Raw genomic sequence first — 12,169 nt, 5'->3', positions numbered from 1 at the left:
AGAGCCAGCCAGCAACTTCACAGTTGAAGGGTTTGTTCATGCTGCACTCTGAAAGCAGGAAAGATGAGATGTCCTGCTGCTTTTCTGGCCTGAGGTCCTGGTTCGCATTACCCTACATCACCAGTCAAAGCATTTTTCCATTGCAATTCTAGTCTTTTATTTACACAGTGACTTGGCAAACTGCTCTGTGGCCTGTCTTTACAAAGCCTTCATATTTCACATAGCATCCCAGAAGTAGCCCAGAAAAAGCAATCAGGGCAGACAAGAGAAACACTTACACAGTCAAATCTCTAGAGCTTTGTTGAAGACAGGAGAAAACTACAAATAACCCTATTAAACTCACACAGTGTTCTAGGACAAAGCAGAACGTGCACCTTGGCACAAAAAAACAAAGGACCACTTGAAAAGCTGCAAGTGCATTAAAACACTAGACTTCTACTTACATCCTGCAACACTCACAGAGGTAAAATACCTATGTGAAAATACAGCAGGCTACCAGGCAAATGCAGAAAGCTTGTCTCAGCTGAGTGAAGTCAACAGTGTAGAACCTGATGAGGCTACAGCAAAAGCACCTACTCCTGCAGCAGGACCATCCCCACAGCACCTGCACCATAGCTGAACACTTCTGGAGGAACCACTTGCCAACCAACAATAAAGCATGAAGTTGAATGGCAGCCTCTTAACACATAAGTCAGTTTACGCATGTGTCACTGTTACCTATGGCCGAGGATGACATGCAAACACATGCACAACTCTGAACAGGATGCCATGCCCATCAGCCACATCTGGAGGACCAACAGTGACAAAGACTGCACAGACTTTACACAGTTATGGCTTCTCAGAAGACAACAGGAGTCTCACTGGACAGCTTTATGCTGAATTCTTGCAAACGCAAAGCTGAATTCAGCCTATGAGGTACATGGAGAAACTCAATGTTTTACAAAAACAAGATCTATCCTGTTCGTAAGAACCATGAACACCTTATGTTCCTGTTTCCATGGGCACAACACAACACTGGCTTGTGTTATGAAGCATGACTAGCAAAGTCACTTCAAAAACAAGTAACAAAAGCCTTCATTAACAGAAAAAGATTGACCAAGGCTACCAAGCCACCTGCAAACAATTCTCTGTCAGTACAAGTTCCATCAAGAGCCTACACTAAAAATTTCAATGCAAGGCAAAGAAATTTGGGTTGCACCACAAAAGCTATAGCAAACAAAAGCATCTGAGTCTAAGCACCACACCGCCAATAAACACCATTATCAGATTCAGTGCCTGTCACAGATCAGCAGTTCACAGATAAGGCATGTCAAATCAATTCTCTAACAAGTGGTTAGAGAAACCATCACTGATAACAGCATCTCACAAGGAGGCACAGAGCCCAATACCCATTTCTATTAAGCATGCATTATTTTATGGTTGAAAGCCCTACATCCATCCTCCAATTCACAGCTGCTGGTCTCTGCATTTTCTCAAGGCAGTCACACGGGGCAAGCGGACTGTACTCTCCTACAGAAATTTGTCTGTTGTCATACGCCTAAGGTCACAGAAAGGACCAAATGCTCTTACAGCCAATACTCTTGTAAGACAGAAAACTGTCACAAAACATTTATTGTGGATGTAATTGAAGGCAAGCAACAGCTCCTCTAGAAAAAACAATTTGTGGCATTCCCCACATACCCTTCACTCTTGGTAGCTGGGAGCTGCTTCTTCAGAGTTTCTTTGTCTTCAGCTTTCAAGATGCTGAAGCCCAGGAGCTGGGAGGCCCCATACACCGGGAGGAAGCCCAGCTCCACTCTGCGGCTCACAAAGCAGTCCAAGTGGTACCAGTTATCTATCATTCCCAACTGCGGCTTTTCAGGATGCACCATCTTCTTGGAAATCCGGATCTGGCCCTGAAGCAGATTAAAGGAACACAAGAGCAATTGTCAGGCCCTTCTGGAAAAGGCCTTGATGTTAACAAGCTCATTACCAACACAGCTCTTCTATCAAAACCTGCAACTTTTTTCATGCCTTTTCACTACAGTTCCTCTGCTTTCTTCAATTCTCTTTTTAGACTGAAAAAAACCACAGCTTTTTTAGGTAGTTTTCTGTTCAAAAAACACCTGTAACCCTGTACTCTTTACTCCAACTCTCAGTAAGCCTGAACAAGCAAAACTCACATGACCAAACTCCATGCAGGAAACTCTAAAAATTAAATTCATGTTCCTACTACTCATCAGTACTTACATGATCTCACTCCATCTCACTGCGAATTACTTTTCAGATATGCGACAATTAGTTGTTTTAGGTGCTTTTATACTGCAATACTGTAGTCTAAAATACTGCAGTATCTACACAGTCACCAGTGTTTCTACAGATACATGCATACCAGCACTGGAATTTGGCCCTTGCCAGCTTTATCCAACTGGCAGGTCTAATCACATCTAAGAGAGGTACGTAACGTCATTTTGCCAATTGTCTTTGAAAGCAGAGCACCAAGACATGTTCAGCCATGAGGCTCCATCATTAATTGGCTGCACTGCTGCACAAATAGAGCTGGTGTGGCCACGGAGGAGGAAGAGGGAAATGCCTTTACGGTGCTGCAATGAACAGGAAAAGCTGTAGTTAGTAGCAGCTCCCTTGCCACAGAAATGCTGGTGAGTGGTGTTCCAGCCTGCTCTAAGACCCAAGGAGGCATCAGGAGGTTTGAAGCCCAGGCTGCAATGCCTGAGGTATACCTTTACTGTTAGCTACCCAGGACGCAGCTGCTTCTCAGGCACAGAGGAAAGCAAATGCTTTCTATACGCAAGACAGACAAGAAGCAATTATAGAAGTCACAATTTCAATTGGAACTGGTGGAAGAAAAGACAAGAGACGGAGAACTAAGAAAAGCTTTTTACCTTTTCTATCTTCTGTTCACAGCCTTTGCAAGTACTTCTATTAGACTTAGCATATTCTGCAGCAAAGTCATGTAAGCTCTTCTCAGCCTTACCACCTCCCTCCTGTTCCCCTCCTTTTCCTGGAGAACAAATCAAATACAGAGTTTGACTTTAATGGCATGCTCTTGTTTTCTTATTCTCTGTCCCAGATTGTTAGCTGTCTGGATTAATAAACCTCTGTGTTCCAGCAACTCACCTGTCAAGAATTTGAATACAGAGCAAGATAAGCAGTCAGTATTCAAAAGCACTTTTAAAATCGAAAGAGTTCTTTAAATAGGCAAGTAGCAATTGTACAGAACTGCTTATTTAACGATTTTTAAAGACTTCCAAAGGTGCAGAGTGCTAACCCTTTCTACTTCTTTCCCTAAAGTAATGTCAAATGATATCTTACTGAAGAACTGACTGTAAGAGGATTCACAATTAGCTCTGCTTCAAAGACAAAACCTGTCAACTACCTTTTATTTTTCTGTAGTACTACATTTCAACAGGCAGATATCGATCTAAAACCACACAGCATCCTTGGTTTACAGAGACAGGGTGAATTTAGTCCAGGCTGTACTTAGACCTTTCTCACTTGCCTCACTAGTTCACAGTATAACAATTTCGAAGTGCCACCAGAACCATACGCTGCAGAGAAGGCACCATTAAAACAAGATATTCCAACAGTATTTGTTAACATGAAAAAAAATGAAAACACAACACCTGATAAGAAATACCTGGTAACACATCTGCCAGTTACTATGGCTTTTGCCCTCACTGATTTAACGTGCTCGATCATACCACCAGCATCCTAGTCCTGGTGTGCAGAGACACCATGACAATTCTTCCAATATCACTTGCTAAAGGGACACGGCAAGCAAATAACAACAAGAACATCTCGAGAATACGGAGCATGGTTCCAACTGAACCTTCAAACACCAGAAGTCCTCTGCTTACCTCCTCCAGGGCCTCCAGTTTCAATGGCTTTCTTTATTTTCTCCTGATCTTCCCACCGGAGCTCAGAGAAGCCATCAATGTCTGTGTGGGACACAATTCGAGCCCGCTTCCAGAAGCAGCTGTAGTGGTGCCAGTGAGGGACTTTGCCATCAAACATGGGCGACTAGGAAGAAAGCACATTAGGTCAAAATGAAGCAACTCCTGGGGAAAAAAAAAAAAAAACAAAACTGAAACCCAAGATAAAAAGAAGTATTTGGGTAAACACAAGTGATTTCTTTTTTTTTAAATTAATAGAAGTATACTATTTAGGACAAAGCCTAAGAAGAATATCTAATCTGACAGGCAAGCTGCTGAAGAGAGGTCCCGAAGGAGACAGACATGGAAGAAGCATTTATCCAGCTTAACCAGTTCATCACCCTGCTGCTTAGCCCATCTGTTCTACTCAAAATGAAAGGGTCATAGCCTCAGTGCAGCTATACCAACCTTGAGCAGACAAAGAGAAGTTTCTTCTCTGTGAGACTCAGACCATCAGCAGGCATGAGAAAAGCAAAAAAGAAGCCGTGGAAAAACTAACACAAGTAACTTTGGAAGTGACCTTTGGAAGAAGGAGCAGGCAACTCAGGAAGATACAAGGATGTCATGAGGCCATAGAGGGAAAAAGTCAGAAGGGCCAAAGCCCAGCTAAAACATAATATGGCTACTGCCGTAAAAGCCAATAGAAAATGTTTCTATAAACATTACCAACAAATGGAGGGCTAAGGAGAATTTCGATGCTTTTTTGGATGTGGAGTGGGGCCAGAGGAGGGCCACAAAAATTATAAGAGGGATAGAACACCTCTCCTGTGAAAAAAAGCTGAGAGTTGGCGTTGTTCAGTTTGGAGAGAAGGTCCAGTAAGACCCTATTGTGGCCTTTCAATACTAAAAGGGAGCCTGTAAGAAAGATGGAGAAAAGCTTTTAGCAGGGCCTGTTATGACAGGACAAGAGGTAGTGGTTTTAAACTACAAGAGGGTAGTCTTAGACTAGATATAACGAAGAAACGTTTAACAATCAGGGTGGTGGAACACTGGTAGAAGGTTGCCCAGAGAGGTGGTAGAAACCCCAACCCTGGAAACATTCAAGGTCAGGTTAGATGGGGCTCTGAGCAGCCTTATCGAGCTGAAGAAGTTCCCTCCAGGGGGTTTGGACTAGATGACCTGTAAAGGCCTCTTGCAACCCAAACCATTCCATCATTCTATGGTTGAGCTGCTACAGCGTGTCCAGAGAAGGACAACAAAGCTGGGAAAGGGTCTAGAGAACAAGTATTATGAGGACCAACTGAAAGAACTGGAGTTGTTTAGTCCAGAGAAGAGGAGGCTGAAGGAAGACCTTATTGCTCTCTACAACTACATGAAAGGAGATTGTAGCAAAGTGGGTGTTGGTCTCTTCTCCCCAAGGTAACAAGTGATATGACCAGAGAAAACGGCCTCTAGTTACAACAGGGGAGGTTTAGATTTGATTATTACGAAAAATTTATTCACCAAGCATTGGAACAGGCTGCCCTGGGAAGTGGTTAAGTCACCATCCTTGGAGGTATTTAAAAGACACGTACACATGGTTTTTAGGGACATGGTTTAGTTGTGAACTTGGTGGTGCTAGGTTAAGGGTTGGACTCAATGATCTTTAAAGGCTTTTGCAACCTAAATGATTCTATGATTCTAACAGTATGTGGCTCATCTGCTACAACCTCCTTCAAGACTGCTGCAGCGTAAGAGGCTGCTGGCCATGTTCTGCAAAACCTCCAACTGCAACACAATCTCTTTGAGAGCCACTTCTCAAGCTAACAGTTCACACAGTAGGCAGCCCATCACTAGACACAAGATAGGAGGAGCAGCACCAAGCACTGCCTGAAGAAATTCCTGAGGGGACTGCAGGAGGCAGAGGCAAAATTTCACGGAGACAACAGAGCCCAATGAAGTCCTGCATTAGGACAGAAGCATCACCCAACTCCTCCCCTGAAGCACAGCTCCAGAGTGCTCCTGCCTAGCACCAGCCTCATCGTGCAAGTGCTCCACTTGCTCAGAACTCAGACACAGGAAGTACCAGCCTGACACCATTCTGGTTACCCATCAGACAAAACAAGGGTACAGTGGTTTGCCTCCAAGTAATGCACACAAACAACTGCTATACTAAAAATACTCAGCATTGTACAATTATTATTACTGATGATACAGAATTGACAACCTAGGAAAGCATTCTACATAACACTGACCAACAGGATGGAGATCTCGAAGCTGAAAACAATGGCACAGAGTTTTGTGCATGAGAGTGAAGGAGAAAGATAGGGCTTTGAAGACCATGGTGTGGAACTACAAGACCTGGGAGCCTCAATTACAACTAACCATCAACCAAAACTGTAAGAGGGCATTTGTATTTCCAGCTGGACTCTTTCCATAAGCCAGGACTCAGATTACCTGCTTACCCTCACAACACCACAGCCACACAGCAGCCTCCCTAGAGCTACTCTCAATGTGTCTGGAAGTCACCCACAACCTTGGTACTGCAAGCTGGTCTCCCCTGGGCTCTCGTTTGGAGTTTTCCTGGAAGACACCTTATGGCTCTGACCCTAACACAAAGGCTCTGGGGACACAAGGCACTGGGATGTATAGAAGGGTGCAGAGCTGGCTCAATCCTTAAGGTAGTCATGTAAGCAGTGAGTATATCTCCACTACATGGAGCTGTGCATCTGGAGCACAACTGCTGTGTGGAAAATGAAACCGCCAGGGGACCTAGATCTTGTTTACACAACTTCCCTGAGCTCGCCTACCTCTAGACCTTAATTTCCTTAACAAGCTATGGAAAAAGGAGAGATCAATTTGCTTTCACATTGTGGATAACAGAAACTGCTTAGTTCCAACTGGAAGCAAAAGTCAAAGCTGTGCTGGTCCTGCAGGTCCTTCCCAGGTGCCTGCTCTGTGCCAACACTAGGCATCTCACAGTCATTCAGAGCTCTTAATTTGAAAACCAAAAACATAAAGGCAGAAATAGTAGAAACTGCACCCAGTGAATGACTTGGTCTGGGCCTCCCAATGACCTCTGCACAACCTACAAAAGGCTTTAGTACATGGAAGGCAGCGCAGAGGCTGCTTTGCATGGGATTTCCCCAAGAGGAAACCAGGGGCCTGGGTGCTCTGAGGAAATTCAGGTTCTCACAGCGGGGTGAGGGAAGATGCACAGCAGCAGGGTGTGAAACCTGCTCTGCTGGCACAAAAACTGGCAACAGGGACAGAGAGACCTTGGCAGAAGGGATCAAGCAAAGACATTGTGGGGCAAAAATAAAAAACTACAAGTGTTTGGTGCAAAGCCAGCAGTCTGGGGGGAGCTGGCTGGCCACAAGGCAGTGACTCCATGAGGGATGCCACCACCTCACCTGCCCCCAGAGATCACTCAATAAGTCTCACCCTACAATAATCAAACCCACTACCTGGGGTACACTGCGGCCCCACAGCCTCCGTGGAATCCACCTCACATCAGCTTCAGCTGCCAGAGAAGGCAGCAAGGGATAACAAACGAGAGAGAAGCAGCAGCCGGAGCAGGGGAGGAGGCGCAGAAGGGAGCAGACAGCTCCACCGAGCGACTGAGGGCAGCAGAAGAAACAAAAGAAACAGGCAGCGGGAACACGTGCGAGCACAGCCTGCAGCTTGGCACTGCATGGCTACTCGTTTTTCCTAGGGACGGAGACTGCGGGGAACAAAAGCAGAGGCAGGTAGTTCCCCTCCGGGAGCCTCCGAAACGGGCAGCTCTGCACCGAGGGGTGCCGAGCCTCCAGCGGCGCGAGCAAGGGGCGACCAGGCTGGGCTGGGCCACGCAGCAGTATGTTCTTCAGAAATCGCTCCTCAAGCGGCCAGGAGCCTCCCCGCCCATCCGCAGGGCTTTGCTCCAGCGCTCGCTCCCAACCATCCGCACACAGGCGTTCGCCCGCCTTTCACAAGACACACGCCGGATACAGCCCGCTGTTCGCCTGCGACATCGAATTGCTGGGGGTGCCTTTTCATCTCCCCGGGCAGAGAAAGGTCCGGGCAGGCAGCTCCTCGCCCTTCCCGAGGAAGCCCCCGCCTCCCCTGCGGAGCGGCCCGTTCCCCCGCATCCTCCCGCCAGAGCGCGGTTCCAGGCCGGCCACGTTGTGCATAGCACCATTTCCAGCCTCCAACAGGAGACGGGACCCTTCCCTTCATTTTGCAAGAAAGCCACGAGAGTCTCTTCCCCAGAAGGCAAAGAATTTGAGGACAGCAAAACACGCGTTGGCGTTCGGTTCGCCGACTGCCGCCCAGCTCCGTTCCACACCTGCCATGTGCCGGCCAGCTCCGTGACCCGCTGCTGCCGGCAGCCCCGGGGCGGCGGAGAGGGGAGTGCTGTGCTGCTCGCGGCCTCCGAGCCGCTTCAGGACTCGTTTTTTGTTTCTTTTGTAAAGCACGTCCCAAACCGAGATTTCCCCGAGCCGCCGCCGAGCCCCCCGCGGCACCGCAAAGTGGGTCGCTCCCGCTAGTGACCGCGAAAGAGCCGCTGTGCGCCCTCTCCTCTGCCCCCATTAAGGCGGGGAAACCTCGCTCCGCTTCGCCTTCCGCCGCCTCCGGACTCCGTGACGGGGACGGCGCCTACCCCAAGGGAGCCGCCACCGCCCGAGGTGCCGCCGCTGGAGATGGGCGGCGCTTGCCCCCGCAGAGGGCGCCGAGCGTCCCCAGGGCTCCACGGCGGGCGCGGGGAGCGGAGCCCCGCCGATGCGGGGAACCGAGGAGCCGGCCCAGCCCCACCACGCCACGCGGTACCTGCACCATCAGGGCCAGGCGCAGCGAATCCTTGGCGATGCTCTCGCCGCACTTCTTGCAGGAGGCGCGGCCGCTCTTGGCGTACTCCGCCCGGTACAGCTTCTCCACCGGCTCCGCCATCGCTGCCTCCGCCGCAGTGCCTTCCCCCGCTGCCGCCCCCTCGCCCGCGGGGCCCTTAGCCGAACGCCGAGCACGCGCCCCCGCCTCGGCGCCCGGCCGCATCTGCCGCTCGGGTATCGATTCAGCGCACCTGGCGGCGCGCGGAACGTTCCGAGTCGCTGCGGTGGATCAATGGGGGGCGGAGCGCGACGCATCACGTGGCCCTCCCCGGCGCCGCGACCGCCGGGTAGTGGCGGCATCGCTTCCTCCCCAGAAATGCTGCCGCGAGAGGTTAACTTGGTGAAAGAAACGGGGTGCAGAAGGGTCACTGGCTTCTCCCAGTGCCTTTCCCTCCGCTCCGCCCTTGGTGCGAGCCCCACGGCCTTTAGACGGTGGAGAGCCCCTGGCGATGCGGAAACAACACCTGACCGGCAAGCGAAGCCGCCGCGGCCCCGGGCGCTCCCGGGCCGCTATTCTGCCCCCGGCGCTCGGAAAGGTGCGGGCGAGCCTCTGGGCAGGTGGGAGGAGCACCCTCCTGGCTCCGGCTGGGGATGCCAGAAGTAGTGACTATCACAAAGAGTACAATAGCTTTGATTTAAGCAAAAGCAGAGTTAAAGTTTCATGTAATTCATTGTATTTTTTTGAAAGTCAGACAAAATGTCCGTTTGAGAACACGTTTTGTTTCAAGCTGTGTTTTTCCAGACACTGTTCATTCTCTGGAGCTGATAACGCCTTGTGTTCAGCGTGATCTGTGCTGAGCGGGTGGCTCTGCTGCTGCGATCACTTCTGTTTGCGGTCTCTCCTCATCTCAAAGGCAAGGGCAGGTAGAGCTGGAGCCAAAGCTCCAAATTAGCAAGAGTTTTGGCTGTTGTGAAGTTCGTAATAACATTAAAATGAGCCCTTGGAAAGTAATAGAACGCGCATAAGATTTCTGGGAGAATTTATCCATCTGCATGTGAGTGGATAATACATCCTGTCCCAGCTCTTGTCTTGCTGTACACGATGGATGGAGATCACTCCCTCATGTTGCCCAGCGCTGATAAAGGGTGCTCACTTTCTAAAACTCCCAAGTCTTAGAGTTTATTTGCCGTCAGTTTTATCATGGGGAGCCCTGGCAAGTGGTGAGAAACAGGGAGTTTGTGTCGTGCGCTGCCTGAAGTAGCCCCTCCACCCAGGGCAGAGCCTGCCACGGCAGGCAGACTGCCTAGGTCTCGGCATAACCTGTGCTTAGCAGCTGTCTTGGCCAAATACTGGCCAGGTAATTTCACTCCCAGGTGGAAATTTCCTCCAGTTCCTGGGGAAACAGAATGGATGCTGAAGAAAGCAAAAAAGAGCTCTTCAATAAGTTCAGTCTTGGCTTTTTCTCTGTTACAGGAGGTAATATTGTCTAGTATCAGCATTGGTTCTATAGCTTCCCTAGAGAAAGGACTAGGAGAGCACTGAAGTTTTTCCAAACTCTTGCTAGGTATTTGTCATTAGTTTTACAGTACTTTAGGAACTGGGGTTCAAGTAAAGCAGGATTTTCAGTCCTGAGTGGGCTTCAGGCACCTCACAAGTATCAGTCCTAGTTGCACACTGGCACCTCAAGAAACCTGTATAGCCTGAGATGTTAATGTGCATCTAATCTTGTACTTTCCATCTTCCAGGCTGTCACACATTTGCTATGAACATGCACAGCGTTTGCCTTCACAGTGAGCCCTCCAACAGCCTACAGACTAGCAGTGTGCCAGTGATGGAAATAGGTACCTTGAACATATCACTACACATTTGGGGAAGGAGTGAAAACAAATTTCTGTAAAGCACTAGATGGTGCTGCATACACACAGCCAGATACAGATACTGACTACAGCAGTCTTCACTATTTCTAATTACTTGTTATGAAAGTCCTTGAAGCAGACACCAGTGGTTCAGAGGCAGATCAGCACATTTAATCTTACACTGGAGAAAAATGAAAGACCCAGGCAAGCTCATCTAGATGATCTGACGGGGCAAAAGGTGGTTTCTTGCCACACAGCCTAGTATGTCTGCATGCTTTACCCAATTTGAAGCTGACTAGCATTGAAGTGTGGATCTGCATTCACCCATTTCAGCAAACCTACTGCCACCCTGCTCCATTCAAGGCTTTCCAAGAGAAAGATTGTACACAAACAAGGATTGACTCGCAAGAGTTGTCCTTAGTCAAGTCAATGGCCTGTTTAGCTCGTACCCTGCCTCTCCAGTGACTGTCTGCCAGGAGCTGACTTGAGAAAGGCCAAGCAAGCCGTACTTTCTCTCCCAAATGTTTTTCAGCCTCCCAAGATTTGTGGCTCAGGGATTTCCTGCATGCCGTCATCCTGGAGGGAATTATTCTTCCAAGAATTTGTCCAGTTTCTCTAGAAATACTTTTATTTATAGGATATTTATTTATAGAGTTCAAGCAAAAGAGAAGTGGCTTCTTGTCAGTGTTTCCTCTGGCTGGGGCCATTTACACTTAGAAGGAAAGGCAGCCCTCTCTAAATACCCAAGTGCCGCTTCACAATCTGCAGCCTAGAGACCATCAGGGATCTGTAAGATATCATGAAGTAGTCTACAGAACCACATTTAGCCACTCACAGGCTTACAAGCATGAAAACAGGCAAAGAAAGTGACTGTCACAAATTCCTATTTGAAGTTTAGCCTGTTTTGGTTTCAATTGTGAATGCAAACCACTAAATTAATACTATACAAAATAGAGTTTAGTGAGTTTTCTTTTTTAAAAGAGGTAGGTTGTTCTTCTGTACACATGAGCTCAAACACACTGCTTGAAAGGATCAAGCTGAAAGCTCTGAGCACTTTGCCTCTTCAACCTTACTTTGAGAAAGTGTACAGGATTTTGTGTGGTTATAACCAGTGTAAGTCTTGCTTTGATACAGGAATGTCTACACTAAAATAGAATCATTGTTATGATTCTTTTTATTGCAATGTAATTTCTTCTGTAGGCAAACTGTCATCCTGATTTGTGGTGTTAGAGTTGCCAAATCACATTAACCCCTTTCATAAATCTGGTGTTCTCAACATACCTTCCTCACTCTGTGACTTTGTTTCCTGAGTGTGGCATGTGTATCACAACACTTCCCATCTCCTGTCACAGGGCAGTGGGGGATCAGTGAGTTAGTGCTCATGCAGGGCCCTCAGTAACACAAACAGCACGGAGAATCTAAGTTTTGTTACAAAACAGAGAATGCTCTGGCAGCAGCCATGAGAAGTGGCACCTGCAAGGCCAATTTTCCAGGGGACCATTCCCTTCCCTTTAAGTAAATCCGGTGTTTCAAAAGCCCCTGCATTTGGTTGTGGGGTTTTTCTAGGGGCTGCAGCAAGAGCAAGGGCAGATATAGGGGAGAGATTTTTATAATCTCATGCATGTTGTCTACATCCCTTTCTAACAATATTCG

The 12,169-nt window shown here is 48.1% G+C and overlaps 1 protein-coding gene across 2 annotated transcripts in view; it reads right to left on the bottom strand.

The window, feature by feature from the left end:
• The window catches only part of PARP1 (poly(ADP-ribose) polymerase 1), a 33,377-nt gene extending 24,490 nt beyond the window's left edge, over positions 1 to 8,887 (bottom strand). The window contains exons 1-4 of one of the 2 annotated variants that reach the window (XM_054062969.1): positions 8,661 to 8,887; positions 3,858 to 4,020; positions 2,883 to 3,001; positions 1,681 to 1,895 (exon numbers count right to left, since the gene is read on the bottom strand). In XM_054062969.1, coding sequence (XP_053918944.1) covers positions 1,681 to 1,895; positions 2,883 to 3,001; positions 3,858 to 4,020; positions 8,661 to 8,882 — 719 coding nt within the window. In that variant the 5' untranslated portion in view covers positions 8,883 to 8,887. Of the gene's footprint in view, positions 1 to 1,680; positions 1,896 to 2,882; positions 3,002 to 3,857; positions 4,021 to 8,178; positions 8,329 to 8,660 lie in introns of those variants that run through there. The other variant, XM_054062970.1, reaches the window with a different exon arrangement.
• Positions 8,888 to 12,169: the final 3,282 nt, after the last annotated feature.

This window comes from Cuculus canorus, chromosome 3, assembly GCF_017976375.1.
Source record: "Cuculus canorus isolate bCucCan1 chromosome 3, bCucCan1.pri, whole genome shotgun sequence".
Classification (NCBI taxonomy): domain Eukaryota; kingdom Metazoa; phylum Chordata; class Aves; order Cuculiformes; family Cuculidae; genus Cuculus; species Cuculus canorus.
This window is presented reverse-complemented; position numbering and strand designations above follow the sequence as displayed.